We start from the raw sequence: 22,868 nt of genomic DNA on the forward strand, positions 1-22,868 counted from the left end.
TCTAGTTGGGACAACCTACATTAAATGAAACTGCGTATCTCCATTCATATAAAATATAAAATGAGTGGGCAGGGCTAGGTAAGAATAGGAATTGAGTAAGAGGAAGACTAGTTTGTTTATATTGTTTCCTGCTAAAATACATGAAAGGAATTGGGCCAAAAACCTTGCTGTTTTGGCTTATTCTGGCTGAACAAAACTCCTGTAAATAACTTAGCTTCAAGTTTTCTAACTTGAAACTTTTTTTGGCTTTTTTCCACATCAAACCCAAATATTTCCACACAATTCTCAGCTTTAACTTTCACAGATTAAAGATTATTCAAGTCACATTAGATTTGCAGGCTTGGTTAAACAGAAAAACTTGTGCTTTGCAAAAATTTAAGCACAATGTATTCACTTAACCAAAAGAAAAGTCACCAGGTGAAGTCTCTTTGCACACAGGTCAAGAACCATTGAGATCTTAGAAAGGATAGTTTAAAAAGAAAAAAGAAAAATTAAAAAAAAAAAAATACTGGTGTACCTCTGCTCCAAAACCCACAATTCAGTCTAACCACAAGCGAATGAAAAGTTCAAGGGGGAATAAACAAAAAGTCATCCAGTGCAAGTTGTCAAGAGGTAAGAAGAGAGCACTGCTGAAGAAAGTTATGTCTCGGAGATGCATATAGTAACTGTAGCCAAGTCTCCTGATGCTTCTTGCCAAACTGCTTTATTTCTCTCAGCTCTAAACTGACACTTTCCAAAATAATATCCTCAAATGAGAAAAGCATTGTATTAAATGAGTAGTATCTGTTCCATAAATACTGTGCTGAATCGAGAACTCCAAGATAAACAAACAGGTGAAGGGATTGACTGAAGTTGTCTTTTAAAGCGAGGTTCAGTTCTTTCTGTCTACAGATATATTGAGTTTATCTAATTATAATTTCCACATATTTTACATACATATACATGTATGTATGCTAGAAGAAAAAGTATTATTATACATATAACACAGGGCATCAGTTAATTAAGATAATCATGCCCTTAATTTAAATTCTATGCTCTGATTCTATTACCTGTAGCTTTTCACTAAGGAAAAAAACACTGTGATAAAAACATTTTCTATGTTTATTTTTTTGCCTCTACTACCAAATGCCAACTAAGGATATTTGCTATTAGAAGTAAAGTTCATTTAATCTCTCTTTCTCCCCATATTCCTTCTTCTTTTCCAGGAAAGAGTTCCAGCCTACCATCAGATATACACAGTGCTAACTGAAGTAAGGAAAAGTTTATTCATACTTCAACTAGAATTTACATAAACAGGCCAAGACATAAAATGCTGATCTAATGTGTGTGGATTAGTACTGAAACATTGTGCCATAGCTTATGCCATTTTACACCAGGATATGATATAACAAAATCAGTTATGCCGTGCGATTTTTTTTTTATTGGTGTTGAATGTATTTATAAAACATTTAATCCACCTCATTTGTGCTATTTCATGAATATTTCAAAGCTTACTACAGAAAGCCCTAATTAACCACGTCTAGCAGTTTCAAAAGTATGGTCAAGCCAGTCTCAGTAGGAGAGGCATTCTTTTGGGGTTTTTTTTTTGGTTTTGTGAGGAGTTTTTTTGTGGGGTTTTTTGTTTGTTTTTTACAAAAAGACGACCCCATGCCAGATTGCTCTGATATTACTTTTATAGATCCATATTCTTTAGAAAATCAGTTGAACTTAAATGAACTTTAAAATATCTGGCATTGTACTAGAAAACAAATGCACCTTGCAGTTCTTCACAGCCAGAAGGGCAGCAAAGGTCTTTTTCGAATATGGAATTACATAGGGAAAGTTATCTGTCTTCATGTAATTTTTACAACAGCAAAAGTTCAGAATTTTAATTCTTAATTCTGAAATAGGAGCAAGAAACCTAATTGAATTCAAGAATGAACTTGATACATTAAACGAGGCAATGCCATTTGTCTAAGGCAATAGAGAACTGGAGACCTTGTCCCTTTTCCAGGGACAGTCAGGGTGCCTGTGACAAGCTTTCTCTGATGTTTCATTCAGATCGTAGGCTGCTGACATGAAATATTCTAGGATAAAGTGCTTCAGTCTCACATCCATGGTCTTTTAAATGATATTGAAGGAAGACTCTTATCAAAGCCAGTCAGTAGTAAACATCTGTCAGTTACCACTATGACAGATGTTGTAAAATAGCAAATTTTTTTTTAAAACACTAATAATGTGATCTTCTGTTTGGAGTCGCATGCAACAATATTTCTTTGTTCAAGAGGCACGAACTGAAAGAAATTTCAACTAGAAAACCCACTGCTATCTTTATCTATTATAGAAATAACTGAAGAAAATCCATCAGAGTAATTATAAATGCTAAAAACCCCAACTCTTTAGAAACAACCACCTTCCACTGTCTGACACAGAATGTTCAGACACAAAAGCCTGGATCCAACAGTACAATGGTGATCTTCCACTGAGGGGACTCAGCAAAGCCTAAACGTGACCATCAGCATGTCTGTCCAGTATTCCATAGTAAGTCCATAGCAGAAGAGACCTAGAAACAAGTACCCTTACCCTTCTTTGATGGCCTGCACTATTCTTCATTTACTTCAGCAGCTGGAAAGAGTCCAACAAACACTAACATATTCCATTACACAATCTCAATTTACTCTTGCTTCCTATCCACAAAAGCCAGGACTGCTGAGTGGGTGAGGGGAAAACATGTGATTGCACAATTAAAGACTATGTTAATGCGTGCATCTTAGGCAACTGAACTAAGACATCATTGGCAGCCTCCAAGTGTTTAGTTTTACAGACAATGTTCAGATAGCTCTGTGTTGTTTTGGTTTGTTTTTTTTTAAATTAACAAGTTCCCAAACATTTTAGATCAACTGACAGAAGGAATGGCTTATCTTCAGCATGAACTAGCACTAAAAGAGGAGTAGACAGTTCAGGTGGGATTCATCTCATCTGTCTTGCAGCCAGAGAAAAACAGATGTCTAGATGAAGATAAAATTAATCACATGCTAAAAATGCCTTATTTGCATCAGTGCCACTAAATGGGGTTTAAAAAAAATACTACAATATAAAAGTCTACCTGTTAACTAGGCATAGTATAAATTGTATCTCTGTGTCACTGGCTGCTTCTGCTAAAAATATTCTCAGATCTTGTGTCCACTTGAACCCTTTCACTTTATACTGTCTGTATTCCAATCCTATCTATTTCTATCTCATTTTCCTTATCAAACCATCTTTTCCTATGTTGAGGTAACTAATTCATAAAAAAACCCCTATTTGCATGCCTTGTTTATTTTTGTTCCACTGAGATTATCACGTAAACAACCTCCTCTGCCTACCTAAAATCTAAATTACATCAACAAGAGCTCTTCTTACAGAACTGGGGCCTTAGTGTGCGAAGTTAATATGATGCAGAAGCACTTCTATTTATTTTCTGGAAATACATATTTTGTGGAAAAGATTAAAGTAGCACACAGAAGGAAAAAAAAAAAAGTTGAGGATATGGACAATATTCAAAACCTGATAAAAAGCAGAACAGAGTCCTGAAGCCTATTCCAAGAACAGAAAAGAATATATCAAAATTCTTTTATACTAAGGTCAACATTTTTATTCCTTCATTTCAGCTTCTCCAAAAGAGGTAACAAATAGATGACATATATAGCTATCTAACTCACATAGTGGGAACAAGCGTCTTAAAGCGGATTACAAGCACCTAGTGATCATGGGCTGGGAGGGGATCACAGACTTTCTTTGTGATGGATTTAGCAAGCTGGTTTGGATCTTGATAAGAACTGAACAGTTATCCAATTTTTTTAATTTAAAACTATATGAAGAGAGTAGCAATCTAATTCTATTCTCAAAAGCAAAGAAGCAGGATGTCAACTAGAGCTTCACCTACCTGGATAGAAGAGCAGGACAAAATCCCTGTAAGAAACAATACAAAATCCAAATGCTCTTAACAGAGCAGTAACTGTGCCTTTAAAGCAAACCCAATGTTTTTTCTAATTATGTTATATGCATAAATTTTAAAAAATTAGTAGTTCATGTTAATTTATATTTCAAATTCTGCAATAAAATTGTATCAGTCAACTTATCTAGATTTTAAATATATCTATAAAAGAAAAAAGTAACTATATCAAAACACTCATAATACTCAAAAATTTCACATCAAACCATGGACACATGCATTATTACTCTAATTTTTTAAACCACATAGAACTAAATATTAGGTGAAGACCCTACCTGAGGCCCTTCGGAATTTTTCAGTTTATTAGATCCATAATGAAAGCACAGCGAAAAAGAACCCTGTTGCTAAGTATTTTTCCGTGCTGCTCCTGCTGCTTTTGCTATATTGCCAAAAATTTCTCTCTGTTTTCTTCCACCAAGCTAAGAGTGACTCTTCCTCAGGAAGTGCCACCATCTAAAAAGATCTGGTACCTTCCTGAGAACTTTCTGCAAGAGCCAAAGCTGGTGTTCTGTCAGAGTCTGCTCTCACCAAGATTAATTTTGGATATTCTCCATACCAAGCACTGCGACTCAAGTCCTGTGACGAAGCAACTATAAAACTAAACAAGTATTCTTCTCAGAATAAGATTCTTGATGAGCAGCTATATGCATTCCATGCTACAGTTCCATTGCTCCACCATAACATGTCCAACTTAATAGTTCCCTCTAGACATAATCACTTTCCTGCAATTTACTGAAAGTTATCAGGATTGGAATTATGGACAGGGAGGTGCCAGACTGCTTCTCAAATCTGGATTAAATAGGAGCCATGGAAACAGATGAACTAGTAGTTTGATATCTGTATGACGGCGTAAGGGTAAGATTTCTCAATCCAGCACTGATATCAAAGTGCCATAAAACCACAGGCTCCATGTCTTCTTTTTAATTAAGGGACTTGAATTTACTTATATACTTGAATTTCCATATCTAGGACATAATGGTCAGGGTATTCTCCAGCACCAGCCTAAATTAGGAAGTTAAGGAAAGGGACAGCAAATTACAGAAATCACAATTTAATTAAATGCAGTATTGTACAATTGGAGCACTTCAGATACCATACTTTAACTGTGACGTCTTAAGTAAGCCTTGCCCTTAAAAGATCAGCTTTTTCAATCAAAGCTTTCTATTTTCTTGCAAATCCAATTTAAACCACAATTAAGTTTATTTTAAAAATTATTTACTTCTAAATATATTTTTAAACATTCTCAACATTAAGTATAAATTAAGACAATCAGATTAAAATATATCAGTATTTCCATTATGAAGTTAAATGCATGTGTAAAGCAGATAATTTACTTCAAAATTATATTAAAGCACATTAGTATTTGAAATGGCAAGCATTTTCAGGGAAAATTTTTTAAGTCTGGTTTAAACATAATTTTTGTCCTTATAAAATAATTACTTTCTTACATAAGCCTTTCTGATATTTCTCTATTTCTTCAAAACACAAGAACATTTTTAATTAAGTCACAAGCACAATCTTTGTTAACATGGTAAAATGCTAATATATTCTTAATTTGGCTCATTCTATATAATCAGTAACTTTCACTGTAAATGTTTAAACACCAAAACATTCTTCATTTCAACGATGCTATGAGTTGAGAAACTAAGGTTAGAGTGTTTAAGTTCTCAGTATTTTACTGAGAAACAGCACATTACAAATACTCTAAAACAGTGTAAAGATATTTATTCAGTAAAACACAATAAAACAAGTCAGAAGGAATACAAGCTCCTTGTTGTTACCGAACTACAACTTCATTGGAATTACCAAGACATGGTGGGATAAGTGTCAAGGGATACACACAGGATTACACATAGCCGGGTCTGCCATTCACTAACAAGGAAGAACTATTCAGGGATGTAGAGGAAAAAAGTAAAATAAAAATAAAAATCAATGTCAGCTGTAGCAATCATGAAGTAGTGGAGTTCAAGATCTTAGGGAAGCGAGGAAAGCAAGTAGCAGAGTATAGACTGTGACTTCAGAATAGCAGATTTGAGCTTATTAAGTGAACTGGTACACGGAATCCCACGTGAGGAAGTTCTAAATGGCAAAGGAGCTCAGGAAAGCTGACACATTATTAACGGCAGCATATTACAAGCACAAGAACAGTCCATCACAATACTCAGGAAAACATGTAGACATCAGTAGACAACTTGGCTAAACAGTGAACTGATGACAGAGATTCAATACAAAAAGGCTTTACACATGATGGTGAAGCCATCCTGAAATAATCTGGAAGTGTTGCCCAGGCATTTAGGGGTGTTTTCAGGAAAGCCAAAGCTCAGCTTTGCAACTTGAGACTCGCAAGAAATGTCAAAGTAGCTTCACCTGCTGCTTTTGTATTAAAAGGCTGAACAAAGAAAATGAGGGACCTTTGCTGAAAGGCAGGAGATTTTGCAACAGTGGACACAGATAAAACTGAGGTACTCAGTGCCTTCTTTGCCTCAGTCTTCACCAATATGATATCCCAGGCCTCTGATTAGAGGAAGTTTTCAGATGAGAACTACCAGCAGTGGATAAGGATCAAGTCAGGTTTTACTTGACAGAACTAAGCCCATGTAAATCCATAGAACCAAATTGGCTGCATCCAAGAGCACTAATAGAACTGGCTGATGCCCTTGTAAGGCAACTCTATACCATCTTTGAAAGGTTATAGTGATCAAGGGAGGTCCCTGACAAATGGAGAAAAGCAAATGTTTGCAAAAGAAAACAAAAGGACAGTTTGGGGGACCACAGGTTCAGCTGCCTCACTTTGTTCCCTGAGAAAATAATGTAAACACTCCTCCAGGAAAACATATCTGGGCATGTGAAGGCTTGGGTGGTGGCTGGTAACTGTAAGCATGGATTTATCAAGTGTAAGTTACGCCTGACCAATCTGTTTCTCTCTTATAATAAAATGACTGGCATTGCAGATCAGGGGAGAATGGTGGATGCCATTTATCTTTATTGTAGCAAGGCTTTCAACACTGTCAGAAAACACTTTCAACATACAAGCTTGGATGTTACAGTCTGGATGGATGGACAACTAGATGAGTTAAAAACTGGTTGGATGATCAGGGTCAGAAGGTAGTAAACATGTTGTACTGTACCTGGAGGCCAGTAACAAATTGAGTACCATAAAGGCCTCTCCTGGAACCTGTTTTTTTTCTTTTAACTATCTTTGGCAGTAACTCGGTGATAAAAATACATGCTCATCAAGTTTACAGATGACACCAAATTGCATGGAACAGTCAATATGCTTGAGGGCAGAGTTACCTTGCAGAGATATCTAAACAGATGGGAGGAATGGGCTGACAGGAACCATATGAAATTCAACAGGACATGGGAAGACTTGGAAAGAGATAACCCCTTGCAATGATACAGGCTGTGGAGCAGCTCTGTGTAAAAGAACCTGGGAGTCTTGGTTCATGTTCAGCAAGCTAACTGTGAGCCAGGAGTGTGCCTTGGCAGCAAAGAAGGCCAACAGTATCCTTGGCTGCATCAACAGTAGCATAGCCAGTAGTCTGAGGAATGTGATTATCCCTTTCTAATCAGCACTGGTTGGACCAAATTTAGAATACTGCATCCAATTTTGGGCCCCCAGTCCAGGAAAGACACTGATAAAACTGAAGCAAGTTCAGCAGAGGGCTGCCAACATGGTCAGGGAGACATGCCCTGTGAGAAGCAGCTAAGGGAACTGCTTGTTCAGTCTGGAGAAAAGGCTTCAGGGGGATCTACTAACAGCTTTGCAATACACACAAGAAGGTAACCAAAAAGATGCAGCCATGCTCCTCATGTTAGCAGTTAGTGGAAAAGAGACAACAGACATAAATTGAAACAAGAGAGGTCCCAACTCAATATAAAGAAAAAAATTTCTCACCATGAGGACACTCAAGCAGTGGAACAAGTTGCCAAGAGGGAGATTGCGCAGTCTCCATCCTTCAAGGTTTTCAAAGCTTGACTGGATAAATTAACCTAGGCTGACCGCATAATTGACCCTGCTTTGAGCAGGGTGTTGAACCAAAAACTTCCTGATGTTTCTTCCAACCTGAATTATTCTATGATCCTAAATTTAAAGAGTCCTATAGACAATGTTTTGCAGACACTTGCACAACTTTCCAGCAACCTTAGAACACAAAACAGAGCTGCATGAACATTATCCAAGTAACTCAGACATTCAGCACAAGACCAGATAAAGTCTTATAAGCTTTCTCTCCCAAAATACTACTCCATATACAAATGTAATCACAACTTCACAAAAGCAACACATCAGAAATAGCATTTTCCCTGTCAAGGGAAAGCTCAATGCACTAATCCATCTGCATGATCAAGTAAAGCTCTATAACTTCTCCAATTGACTGTAGAAGTCTGCTCACGAACCTGAAGACCCATTCCAAAGCATCACACTCACTCAAACGCGTTGAATGAAACAATACAGCTAACTTTAGATTTAAACAGCTACCAATGTGAGCTGTGCAACAGTGTCACCTAGTGGTCAGTGCGTACACCAAAGTTAGGGCCCAATTAAAGAAGAAAATTTACACCCATCTACCAACTTTGCTACTCTACAAAATCAATGGGGACATTTAAATATATATATGTATATATACACACACATATATCTATATCAACCAACAAGTGCAGCAACCAATAAGACAAATGCCTTTCCATCATTCAGTTTTAAGTCACACACATCTTTTACAAACTTGAAAAAAGTCATTCTAGAAGTTCTTTCAGGATGCAAGAAGCATTATAGTCTGGCCTAAAAGAGGTTTTGCAGAATAATGGATTACTACTGCACTTTTTCATTTATACCAACAGAAAAGTTTCCTGATCCTTGGTGTATAGTAATCACCCACTTCACTGACAAATGCAATATTAGTATGTTTCTTGTCAAGAAACAGGCACAAAAAGTAGACCATCCAAGCTATCTACTGCATAAACATTGTCCAAGTCTCGTATGTACACAATCTGTAAATAGTTTTGGGGTTATAAGTTTTACAGTATCCCCAAACTTTAAGGAATGTTCATGCTACTGATTCTTGAAAGATTAGTGATTTCTTCTAATCTTAGACATCTGGAGAATGAGGAGAGGCAAACCTGAACTATTTCAAAATTCTAGAGATTTGTAAGAATGTTCCTTCTGCTCAGTGAATATGCCTTGAAACTACCAAAGTTCATTATAGCTTTCAATTCCTCCTGCTATTAGGTCTGCTTACACTTTGTGCCATATTTGAATCAAATCATGATAGCTTCATTAAATTTCCACTCTGTTTGACAGCTTTCCCTTCCCTCAACTCATCTACTGTTCACTTTCTTAGCTGAATGACTTGGGGATGACACACATTTTTGTTATTCTCCATAGGTTAGCAGATACTTGGTTGCACCATATCTCCTACTATGTTCAAAATATTCTTAAGCACATCCCATCACTGTCCAACATCTTCAATTAGGTTTCTAGGTTTCCAATGCAAAGGAACTTGTCTCAGGCAGATGAAGAAAGCCTCTTTTCAACATGTATTCCACAATGGCCTCTCATTTATTTGGCTACTTCATATTTTGTGCAAGTCCAAGTTTCATAAGGTCTTCACTGTATCAAGATGAAACTGAAATAAGAGACCTCTAATAATTTAAACAACCAAAAATACTGCATTTTTCTTGTGGTATAGCAAATACTGAGACCTCATTTTTGCAGCTTGGCTAATCTCTACATCAGAGAAACACCACCACTGCAGCTAGGTTGTCCGGTTTGCTCTTAGGTTTCTCAGCAGGCTTCTAAAGACTAAGCAACTGAAACTTTTGCTGCATTGTTGTTTTTTTTTTTCTCTGCTTTTTAGATTGCAGTAATAACAGAACTAGAGAAATTTCTTCTGTAAAACTGTGTCTTCTGGAATTCACAACAACTGCCACATCGCACTCAGGGCATGCAGACAGTCCTCACTCATATGGTTTACCAAACACTTAAATATCTTTTTGTTCACCAATGCTGTGAACCTTACAGTTTTTAAGTGGTATACTAGTCCTATAATATTTGAGAACTTCAGCATACTAATGAAGATTCTTTCAAAGACAGCCAACTGATTCTTCTCACATGCCTTAAAGAGAAGGCTAATTAACAAGATTATCATTTTATGTTACACTTTGCGGAATTGTACATACCTCAAAAAGTGGTCTTTCCACCCTAAAAAGTAAGTTCATGCACACAAATGATTTTCCATTTCTCATTTTTATCAATGTACAGTGCCAGATATGATTTAAAGACAAAAGCATACATTATATGTGGAGTCAAAAGTTTTCTTTAATTACCAGCACAGATAGCATGTGTCTGGCATCCAAGATGTTGAAATGAAAGAACAAAGAAGCAGAATTAAAAAGTAAAACAAAAACTGCAAAACAACTTCAGAAATATTTCCCACTTCCAGCTTTGATGCAATCTGAACAGTAATTTAAATAATGGTTATGGTATGCTTATAAAATTGTTTTCAACTGTGTGGATTAGAGTCAATTCAAACTAAAAAAATATTCTTTAATATCAAGGACAGAACTATTACAGTTGATTTGCTGAAAATTTGTATAGAAAAATTACTGATTATAAATGAAAGAAATTACTAACTTCTATAATGCTTAAGAAAATTGTTCTCTTTGTACTAATGCCAAAGTACTTACAAATTCAAATTCCCGTGCTACACTTACACTTCCCTCTGATAATCTCACATTTATAAGCCTGCCCAAAAGACTAACTTCAGGTCTCCAAAATATTCAAAATCAGTGACTTCACCAGAGCCTTCCTAAGAAATAATTCTTATGCTTTGCTTATGTAGTTAAAAAGAGAAAAGAAAGGCTAAATAACCAATGTCATAATTTGTCAACAGCAATAAAAAGACTCCTTTATATAAGGTTATATACAATGAAATTACAACAAGGAAGTAATTAACGAGTAAAAAGTAAAGCACATATCAGTTAATGTACTTACCAGACCCACAAGACTGAGATTTTTTGAAGTTCATTTGCAACTAGGGAACTAACCAAATAGCCACACTTACCTTGATTTGGTAAAAATTTAATACAAAGAATAACCTCAAAAATCTACAAACTTACCCCAATTCTTCTTCAAATACTTGTATTTTCTAATAAGGTTTAAGTTGTAAACATTTATTCTGAAATATTACATAAGTAAATTATTAGATTTTCTTTCATTCCTCCTCCTCGAGACACATGCACAAGAAGGAAAAAAGTGCTCAACAAGACAAAAATATAACAGAAATTTTATTACCTTGGATTTAAGATTTCACCAATAATTTCTTGCAGCTTGTCAATAAAATTAACAAAGTCTGAAAGCCCCTTTACATGGACTCTTAAAGGATCAAATAATGAAGATGCGCAGCCTCTTCCTCCAAGTTCTACAGTTCGGATAAAAGATGTTGCCATCTATTAGGAGAAATATTCAGAAATATGAAACTGTAGACATACACAAAAGGTACACATGTTGAAGTGAGCTTCTCCTACAGATTTGCAAACAGTGTATAACAGCTGGTTGATAGCAGAAATAATCTAACTGAAATTAATAGAATACCTCTTAATGGCAAGCTTTGCACATCTCACTGTAAATATTTGCAAGTTCAATATCAAATAGTGCAGCAGTATTAAAAACACACAAGCCAAAGCAAAAATTACCCAGCTAATTTGATATTTGCATTGGTCTTTTGACAGCTTAGAAAAAACTTTATTAACACAAGGTATATAATTTATTTTGTTGCTGCTGCTGTTTAAACACTCATGCTGACCTGATAAGAAACACTTATATTCAGAGGGCATTCTATGACCCAAGAACAATTTTAACATAAGCATGTAAATGTTGACTTCAGTAGTATATTTATTTTCAGAGGTGCAAATAAAAATAAGGTATACTCAACATTTCTGAAAAATTATGGCAGTTACAGCTTCTGTATCCAATTCTGAAAGTTCCCATATATTTTTATATGCTATAAAGACACTGAAAACAGGAGATGTCCTAAAAGCAGTACGCCTCAGAGGACAACCCCTCAAATTTTAAGGCAACAGTCAAAATAAAAAGCTTAGCAGTTCTCCAGAAAGGTAAAAGCAAAGATAACAATCCAATACACTTGACACAGATGCAGTAATACTAATTCTACATACAAATTTTAATTTCAGACTATACAGCTAAATCATAAGGCTCTTAGGACTGGAAAGAGTACAACTGGAATTACTCTAGCACAGAAAGTAAACCTGCCAGTATTCCTGCCTTTGTGCTAAAGATTTCCTGTGGATCAAGTACAGTTCATAGGACCTTGCCTTCCCAATGGAAAATATTCTGGCTTTGCAGGATTTCTACAAGACACAGATGCCAGAAAAGACGACTTCTTTACACGGTAGAGAAGTTTCCCCTCTGGCAACTGTGAGGAAGAGGTAATAAATCCAGTCCAAACACATACTTTTTTTATACAATGTTAACAGAGCATTAGGAGCTAAAATAATTAATCCTGGAACTGAGATTTCACAAATTTTCCATATTTATTCAACCATAAAAATCTGAGAATGCAGCTGCTTCAGTGACTGTTACATACCCATACTGTTTTTCCTTGGTCTGCTGTTGTCTGCGCTGAGGCCACTGTGCATACAAAATTTGTTTATTTTGAATATGAGGGACCACAGTGGTTCTTTGGAGAAAGAATTCTTACTCATCTTATTCCAACTATTTCTGAGATGGCTCTGTGCTGACTATAACTACACTAAGTATAAATGCACCTCACATACCAAATTAGATTCTTTAGCAACAAGCCTCTGGGAGCACTGCACATTGATGTTGTAGCTTTTTATATTCCTATACAAGGGTATTGAGGAAAGAGTATACCACTGTCTCAAAGTGTTTGGTTTTTTTCCCAGCCCTGTGCCTTTGACAATAAAATAAGCAGAAATGTCCCATATCAATTACATCTTGAAGAGTATTTCAAGACTGATGAAGCTGCAAATGACTGTAAAGCACTACGCTCCCCAAATTCTGAGTCAAAGCTATACTGCCCTTTCAAATTTTGGCCTCTGTTCTAGTGTACATGTCAAAGGCAGGGTTTTGTCACTAGGTTGCTCTAAGAAAATCAATTTGTACACAGAAATACTTTAGGTTCCAGATGTCTCAGATTTAACAAACACACAGAAGAATGCTGGTTTACTATTTAACCAAAATACTTATAGCACTTTAAAACTGAAACACATTGTAATGCGTTGTTAGTGGCTTGGTTTTGTTAATGTTAATACTGCTTTGTGATATTTAAACTTTTTCGGGATTTCAGTCACTGTTTGGGATGAACAGTTTTGATGCCTGTTTTTACAATATCACCATTTAGAGCTCTAGAGGTACACAGGCACACAATTATTTTTCTGTGCATCTTTAGATCTCATGACCAAGAAGCACCCATTTCTTCACATAGATCTCTGCTGTGTCTTTCTAACCTAGAAACTATGTTTATAGTGGCATTTGACTTGGCTTGCAAATGGTGGTTTTGCATATAAGATTAAAGCAACATTTTATGTTTATAGATCTATTTCATTGCCTCTGATCTACAGCAAGTTTTATTTAACACACATACCAGGAAAATGGACATTTTTTTCTTCTGTGAAACATGTTTTAGGTTAGTGAAGGCTTCTCTACCAAGTCCTCTGTCAGGAACATTTAGAATATGAGCCAATGCCAAATCATCCTTAGAATTCACCAACAGGCTTAAATATGAACACACACACTTCTTTGCCAGGATTGTCACCTGTATAAGAAAGCATCACATAAATTGGTCATCTTGCTGCTAAATGATGTTTTTGGTTTTTTTAAAGCTAATTAGATATGTACTGATATGATTTTTGGAAGAATAAGAATTTCACCTTGCATAATTTCAAAATGCTACTTCATGTATGGGGTTTCTGAAAGCATTGACCAAAGCAAGCATGGATTAATGTGTTAAAATTACGTATACAGTACTTGAATGTTCACCAAATATGAGGGTTGGATCTTTAGCTATTAAAATCGGCTATCAATTTCTACTTAGAAACCTTTTCACAGATATTCCTTTTCTATCCCAAGGCAAAATACTAGCACCATTAAACCACATAAGGATTTGTCATTAACTTCAAATAGGCTAAGATTTTAAACAACTCTCCAGCTCCATGCCAGATTCAGTGATCCCTTAGCTCCCAGGGGATTTCAATCACAGAAACTCCACTGATTGAGTTTGGTCATAAATTGTGACCCAGCACTACCCACATAACCAAAACATAATGTTGTAATTGCTTATATTGCAGCACTGTTCTGGACCCTATAAGAAAAACAGTCCCCAAACTGAAGAATTTATAGTTTTGTTACAAGCAAAGAAAACAAAGACAAATAAAGGTCATTAACAAAAGGAAAGATAATGAGAAAACCTATATTTGCTATGGAATTTCTTCTTATTCAACAGGATGAACACAACATAGCTGAAGGAGGGTCGATTTAGATTAGATGTTAGAAAGAAATTCTTTACTGTGAGAGTGGTGAGGCACTGGAACAGGTTGCCCAGAGAGGCTGTGGAGGCCCCCTCCCTGGAAGTGTTTAAGACCAGGTTGGATGGGGCTTTGGGCAACATGGTCTAGTGGAGGGTGTCCCTGCCCGTAGCAGGGGGGTTGGAACTCTGTGATCTTTGAGGTCCCTTCCAACCCAAACCATTCTATGATTCTAACAAAAATGTAGGCAGTAAAAACACCCAAACATGTATGTATGACAGTCTGAAAAAATAGATTTAAGAGAAGGAAAAAAGAGCAAGGAATATTTTTACTACGTAAGTCAGAGCAGCAAGAAAGCCATTATGTTAGTGGTAGAAGTGCTATTTAGGGGAGAACCTTAGTTCAGAAAATATTTTCTTGTTAAGAAATATTTTGAGCTGCACCCAAATATTGAATTGAAATTGCTACTTACCATGAGAAAAGCAAGTTTGGAAATTACTAAAGCTCCAGCATTTCAAGCATCATTATATAGTATTCTGAGATTCTTGTTTTAGGGGTTGAAAGGGTAAAAGGAAAGAATCCAGTATTCCCAGAAAGTTCTGAAGTCCTCTACAGGGACAGACAAATCTTGTTTGCTTTGCAACAGCTACCACTACAAAGGCTATTCAGATTTCTTCCGTACATAAGGGAGTACGAGCTAACGAAATCAAAGAAGTTTACTTCACCTACCACTTCACTTTGCAGCATTGGGCAAATAATTTAATTATTAGTCAAGACAATGTTTGAATGATGGTGTACTTGTAGAAAAATTTATTCTCTGGTGTTTCAAGGCTGAAGTGCCTGCCATAAAAGGATTGTCTTCCAGAATATGTTTCTGCACTTAAACCCATATAGACACCTACAATATACTCAAGTGATACACGTGTTCTGTTTTTTTTAAACCAGCAACATTTTAATACCAATAATTGGAAAAGGAAACTATGTTATATTTTATCTTAAGTTTTCAATATATACAGAAAATTACAAAAGAAACAGAAATCATTACCTTCACATTCTCCTGGCCCTGTGTGCTGACTGGTATAGGAGTTGAAAGAACAAAACCATTATCTTCTTGTACATTCATTATGCCAGAAATAAATTCCAACAGTTGAACCTTTAATAAAAAGATTAAACTTAAATATTTAAGATGACTAAAAAGCAAAAGTAGTATTAAAACCTGGTGACACTATCTCTCTGCCAGTTTACTAGTGTTCTGACGTTAAAGCAGCCTTTACAACCTATTTTTGGTTTTAGTCTTTATAAGTACAACTGTTTTAGTAAAGAAGTGATGTGTAAGATTCAAATTAACTTAGAAAAGATCTCAAACAGTTATATAATACACTTGCACTAAAAGCACCTGCTTATGTTTTGGAAAACATTTAATATGTCATACCATGTTTAGGAAGAGCTTGTTTACCTATCCACCCAAGTTCTCTATCTTCTCCATTAAAACAGGAAGAAAAAAAAAATTAAAAAATTCACAGTTTCCATGCCCTTCCTGAACTTCAGTTCTCCTTATAATCTCTTTGGTGCCTAATCATCACATAAGTGTTTGAGTGTAGGTTCTCTGAATCTTTAAGGAAGTAGGCAAGCTGGTTACAAGCATACTTGTCAGAATCATACAATAATTTAGGTTAAAAGGTACCTATAGAGATCTAGTACAAACCCATGCTTGAAGCAGCACCAGTTTGACCAGGTTGCTCAGCGATATGCTGAGCCAAGTTTTTAATATCTCCAAACATGAGATTTTACATCCTCTCTGGGCAACCTGTTCCAAGATTTGATCACTTTTTCACGGAGAAAGCTTTTTGTTCTTACTAGGTTTGGAAGGTAAACAGTTTTAATCATGCTGTAACTAGTAATTCATGGTATGTTCATAATATACCTCAGTTCAATTAACATTGTTACTGATATAGCTTCCTCATATTAGAATGACAATCTAATTAAACATACATCAAATTCAGAAGATGAAATAAACAGTAATTTGTTTAAATCTGCAATGCTGAGACAATTGCCTGCTTTTACTCCCTGCTAACTACTCTCTAATTTTCATTAGAAGCTAGAAGTATGTGCATCTAAATCTAACATTCTTTTTTTTTTTCATTATCAATATCCTTTGTCTTTTGACCTTTCCATGCTCTAGAGAGCACAGAATCAAATAAAATCACATGGAATGCTTGTATTTTGAACTTATCTTAATTGCTACTTATATATATTTTTATCCAATAACATAGAGATTAATCAAATCAATTTTTTATAGTCTTTCATAGTCTAGGAGTGGAATACACGCTAGAATTTCTCTAGTCTCATGGCCTCACATGTAGTGTCATAAAAACATCTCAGCTGCAATAAACTGCAACAGAGCTGCTTGACTGAGTGACTGAAGTGGAACCTCTTCTGGTTTCTGGAAAAATCTAACACGGAACTGCATGTAGTATAGGGAAGTTTTTGCTTTTAAGAGCATGGTATGATAACCATTAAAAATATTTTGACTGCTTATCAACATACAACCAAAACTCCATGGCATGTGTTAATCACTAAGCTTTGTTCCAGTCTTATCAAATCAAGATAGTTCATTTTTCAGTTCCATTTCTGGTAGAGTAATACACTCCTAGAAGAGCTGTGGGACCCACCCATCCAGCAGGATAACAGAGAGAAATAATTTGAGTGAATTTAAAATCTCTTTAAAAGATTTGGTAATTTAAACTCATCTGCTTGCCCAACAGAAGAGCAAAGTAACTTCTGAATAATTCAGAGCTCCTGTGTATATTTAGAAATGTCATAAATCCATAACTGCAATAAAAAAAGTGTCAAAACAATATCAGAGATCAAACAAACAAAATACTTACAGGAGCTATGCTTCCATCTTCAGATACAAGTCCAAGACCATAGCACTTCTGACATATGTCTATTAGATCTAACATATTATTTCTTGCTAAGAAGGCATCATAGGCTTTTTTTAGGTCAGCATAATTTTTAGGTTCTTTCATGTTTTCATACGATAATCCCAGTTTGTCATGTAAAAAATATTTCCAAGTTTCCAACACATCACTAAGTGATACTGTGAAATCTCCACAATGCTAATAGAACAGAAAAAAGCAAAAATATTATGTTTTATATTCAGGATAGCTTTAAAAATAAACCAAGCTGCATATATATATTTAAAAAAAAATAATCTAAATATTTAAGTTCATAATAAACAAAGTCTTACTTATAGTTGAAGTTCTTCCAGTGCTTTGGCTTTACAGTTGAGTTTTGCTATATACAGTATTTGCTTCTGATCATTAAAATACCAGGTATGTATATTGAACTTTACTCATAAAGACATACTGACTTTTGCAGGACTAATGCTTACATAAAGTTATTTCACTGCAGAAATAGTTTTCAGCATGGCAGGCATTTACATCTCAAAGACAGTAAATATTGCTCTATTACCTTGCTTCAAGCAGTAATCTGGGAAAATATATTGCGCGTCCAAAAAAATGAGCTTTTTCTCCCTGGGTTAGTACAGTTATATTTTAGCATAACATCCATAGTGTTGCTACATACCTCTAACAAATACATTAAAGCAATGCACACCTATCTGTTACTAGTACCGTAACTAACATTAATGTACAGTATAGGCTACAATCTTATACCCAGCTTCTGGCTCACTCTCCCTGTCAAAATTATTAGATTACACTCCATGTGCCCCTCTGCCATCTCCCCAACCTCCAAAAAGGAAAAGAATTACAGCTTGTCAGAAAATTAGCAGAATTAATAGACATTAACAGAGAGTTAATTTAAAAGAGCAGATAAAGTGGGTAAATGACAACAAATAACTAACAGCATTTTATTAGTAAATGAAGAACCTTTTCCTATTCTAGGCAAAAAAAGAAAATTCAAATTTATCACAAACTTAAGAGGCTTGTATCACAGCAAGCAGTCCCTTTTGTCTTTCCAACTCTTAGAGCAGTGGCTGGTGACCTTTGGTGGACAGACACAGAAAATGTATCAACGGGTATGACTAAAACCATATTCAATTTACATATTAATCATATTTTTTTAAAGAATTTACATCAAAGTGGAGACACCTGTTATTACTACATTTGTATGTAGGGTTGTATTAAGTAATCATGCCTAAGCACTTCATAGTGCAGTTCTAAACTAAAAGAAAAAAGTGAATAAACTTTTTAAGAAGTTATCTCTACATGGGAGAACAGAAGAGTCTAAGAATAAGAGAAACCGTACGTAGTCCCTAATGCTACTTGTAATCTCATTTATGAAGCAGAAATAACTAAAGAACCGAAGTTGTTGCCAAGTCTGGCATGGTTGGAGGTTACAAGTATGGTAGCAGGGCGCAAATGGCAAACAAAAAGCTGAAAGTATGACAGCAGATAGGAACAGATAGTGGAGCTGGAAGTCACATAAATTTAAATACAAGTCAAATAAGTGACAGAGGCCCATTATTTGAGTCACAAACCAAATGATGTGTTACTGAAGGAAGTAGGAGGCAAGCCAGCTACCATCCAGTTGTATCAGGAAGAAGCTAGAGGAAAGAGCAGTTATTGCTGCACTGAGAAATAAACAATTAGGTACAGTACACAATCCTATTTGTTTCATTCTTGTCATTGTCTTTTTTACTTTCAGTAAAGTACTGGTTTTTAAACCAAATGATTCACAGTTAGCGGGGGGTGGTGGATCAGCTTACTGAGCATCAGACATTTTAATTAAGTTTTCCAGTTCAATGTAGGGGTACAAGGAACTGCAAGAAATCTGAGCCTGTCTTGCGGCTGCCAATAAAGATGAGTGTATTGTCAACAGTTAAAGACTGCAACACTGAAGAAGCCAGAAAATCCGTTTCAATCCCTGTAAGCCAAGCTATGCACATGAAGAAAGAATTGCATTAAGATGCTACTTATATAAGTGAAAATACATAGTACTAGAGAATTCTGCTACTAATTAGATTGAGCTAAGGTAACAGAGACAAAACACAGGGTTTGGGATGTAGGATTACATACATATTTCTGGCCTCTGTAATTCCTTTATTCACTAATTACTTGTTAACCTGTTTTTCATCTCTTGACCACTGACCCTGGACTTTCACTCCTGTACTGTTCTCTGCCTTTCCAAAATTCTAGCTAGGAGTTGCTAATCTCCCTACATACACATATCATTATATTCTGCGTCTGTTTTCACCTTGCTCCCAAATCTTGGTGTCTTACCCAATGTCCATCACAACCTTGGTTTTCTCATAACCATGTTTATTGCAGAGCTTTCCATACTACCATACTCTACATCCTCCCAGTGCCAACTTCCTCATCACCACTTCCTCTTTCCCCTGAAATCTGCAACTTCCTTACTACTTGTTCTTATCCTCTCCTGTTTCACAACTAGACTCCTCATCCACACTCTGCTCTTTGATCTACATACCAGCGCCACTTCATGCTGTTAAGCCTTTTCAGCTGATGTCCTATTTGAGTCAGACCTCAGAATACATGCAACAAGTAATTTTTGCAACGGTAGCAAGTTTTCCAGTTTCCACCAAAGAAACAGAGTTCATAGTACTAGCGTCTAAACCATTCCCCAGTATATAGCAGCAAAAACTCCCAACATTAATCGGTCATGCAATTCATTATGTAACATAGGATATCCTGAGTTGGAAGGGACCCATAAGGATCATGGAGTCCAACTCCTGGCTCCACACAGGACCAGCTGAATCAGAGCGTATGACCGAGAGCATTATCCAGACGCTGCATGAACTCAGTCAAGCTCAGTGCTGTGACCACTGCCCTGGGGAGCCTGTTCCAGTGCCCAACCACCCTCTTGGTGAAGAACCTTTTCCTGATATGCAACCTAAACCTCCCCCGTTGCAGCTTCATTCCGTTCCCTCGGGTTCTATCACTGGTCACCAGAGGGAGGAGATCAGTGCCTGCTCCATCGCTCCCGCTCGTGAGGAAGTTGTAAGCCGTGATGAGGTCTCCCCTCAGTCTCCTCTTCTCTAGGCTGAACAAACCAAGGGACTTCAGCCTCTCTTCATATGTCTTCCCCTCTAGAGCCTTCACCATCTTTGTTGCCCTCCTTTGGACATTCTCTGATAGTTTTATGTCCTTTTTGTACTGTGGCGCCCAGAACAGCATGCAGTACTTGAGGTGAGGCCACACCAGTGCAGTGTAGAGTGGGACAATTACTTCCCTAGACCGGCTAGCAATGCCATGCTTGATGCACCCCAGGATACAGCTGGCCTTCCTGGCAGCCTGGGCACACTGTTGACTCGTGTTCAACTTGCTGTTGACCAAGACGCCCAAGTCCCTTTCAGCATGGCTGGTCTCCAGCATCTCATCGCCCAGTCTGTATGTGTAGCCAGGGCTGCCCCTTCCCAGGTGCAGAATCCAGCACTTGCCCTTGTTAAACCACATGCAGCTGGCAATTGCCCAGTTCTCCAATCTGTCCAGATCTCTTTGCAAGGCCTCTCCACCCTAGATGGAATCAACAGCTCCTCCCAATTTGGTGTCATCTGCAAACTTGCTCACAACACCTTCTAGCCCTACGTCAAAGTCATTTATGAAAACATTAAAAAGAACTGGCCCCAAAACGGAGCCTTATAAATGCCCTGCGACTGAGTGACAAGCATTGCTTTGCTATGTCAATAACTGCTGATAACTCATATCTAGTGCAAAGGTTTTATTTTATTTCATGACATTTTCACATTAAGAAACTTTAATCTAGATAAAATAATTATCCATAAGCTCCATTAGCAACTGAATACAAAATTAAAAAAAAACAGGTCAGGAGCAACTCTAATAATTTAAGTCCGGCAAAATTCCCTCTGACTGGAAAACATAACCCCCCATTTTTAAGAAGGGAATAAAGGAAGACCCAGGGAACTACAGGGCAGTCAGTCTCACCTCTGTGCCTGGTAAGATTATGGAACAAATCCTCCTGGAGACTATGCTGAGGCACATGGAAAACAAGGAGGTGACTGGTGACAGCCAACACAGCTTCACTAAGGGCAAATCGTGCCTGACAAATTTGGTGGCTTTCTATGATGGGGTGACAGGGTTGGTGGATAAGGGAAGAGCAACTGATGTCATCTACCTGGACTTGTGCAACGCATTTGATGCTGTCCTGCACGACATCTTTGTCTCTAAAACGGAGAGACATGGATCTGATGGATGGACCACTCGGTGGATAAGGAATTGGCTGGATGGTCGCACTCAAAGAGTTCAATGAGGTCAATGGCTCAATGTCCAAGTGGAGATCAGTGATGAGTGGCGTCCCTCAGGGGTCAGTACTGGGACCGGCACTGTTTAACATCTTTGTCAGCAACATGGACAGCAGGATCGAGTGCACCCTCAGCAAGTTTGCCGACGACACCAAGCTGTGCGGTGTGGTCGACACACTGGAGGGAAGGGATGTCATCCAGAGGGACCTTGAGAGGTGGGCCTGTGCAAACTTCATGAAGTTCAGCAAGGCCAAGTGCAAGGTCCTGCACCTGGGTCGGCACAATCCCAAGCACGACTATAGGCTCGGAGAGGAATAGATTGAAAGCAGCCCTGAGGAGAAGGACTTGGGGGTAGTGATTGATGAGAAGCTCAACATGAGCTGGCAGTGTGCACTTGCAGCCCAGAAAGCCAACCATGTCCTGGGCTGCATCAAAAGAGGTATGACCAGCAGGTCGAGGGGGGTGATTCTGCCCCTCTACTCTGCTCTGGTGAGACCCCACCTGGAGTACTGCGTCCAGCTCTGGGGGCCCCAGTACAAGAGAGACATGGAGCTGTTGGAGAGAGTCCAGAGGAGGGCCATGAAGCTGATCAGAGGGCTGGAGCACCTCTCCTGTGAGGACAGGCTGAGAGACTTGGGATTGTTCAGCCTGGAGAAAAGGCGGCTCCAGAGAGATCTAATTGCAGCTTACCAGTACCTGAAGGGGGTCTACAGGAAAGATAGTGAGGGACTGTTTATCAGGGAGTGTAGTGACAGGACAAGGGGTAGTGGGTTTAAGCTGAAGGAGGGTCGATTTAGACTAGATGTTAGAAAAATCCTTTACTGTTAGAGTGGTGAGGCACTGGAACAGGTTGCCCAGGGAGGTTGTGGAGGCCCCATCCCTGGAAGTGTTTAAGGCCAGGTTGGATGGGGCTTTGGGCAACATGGTCTAGTGGAGGGTGTCCCTGCCCGTAGCAGGGGGGTTGGAACTAGATGATCTTTGAGGTCCCTTCCAACCCAAACCATTCTATGATTCTAAGTTGTTCCAGCCCAAAGGATCCCTCCTTATGCTTCTAGCATATTTAGCACAACTTTCCCAATAGATCTGATTAAATATACAATTCCAAAGTCCCCGAAGTCAACTAGTTTGATATTGCATAGACAAAGAACT

General features: G+C 37.4%; 1 protein-coding gene across 2 annotated transcripts in view; it reads right to left on the reverse strand.

Annotated features, from left to right (window-relative positions):
- PARPBP (PARP1 binding protein) overlaps window positions 1-22,868 on the reverse strand; it is a 52,160-nt gene that overhangs the window by 22,975 nt on the left and 6,317 nt on the right. For both annotated transcript variants that reach the window (XM_054803292.1, XM_054803301.1), the window contains exons 3-6: window positions 17,365-17,595; window positions 15,522-15,629; window positions 13,597-13,767; window positions 11,265-11,419 (exon numbers count right to left, since the gene is read on the reverse strand). In XM_054803292.1, coding sequence (XP_054659267.1) covers window positions 11,265-11,419; window positions 13,597-13,767; window positions 15,522-15,629; window positions 17,365-17,595 — 665 coding nt within the window. The remainder of the gene's footprint in view (window positions 1-11,264; window positions 11,420-13,596; window positions 13,768-15,521; window positions 15,630-17,364; window positions 17,596-22,868) is intronic.

This window comes from Grus americana, chromosome 1, assembly GCF_028858705.1.
Source record: "Grus americana isolate bGruAme1 chromosome 1, bGruAme1.mat, whole genome shotgun sequence".
NCBI lineage: Eukaryota > Metazoa > Chordata > Aves > Gruiformes > Gruidae > Grus > Grus americana.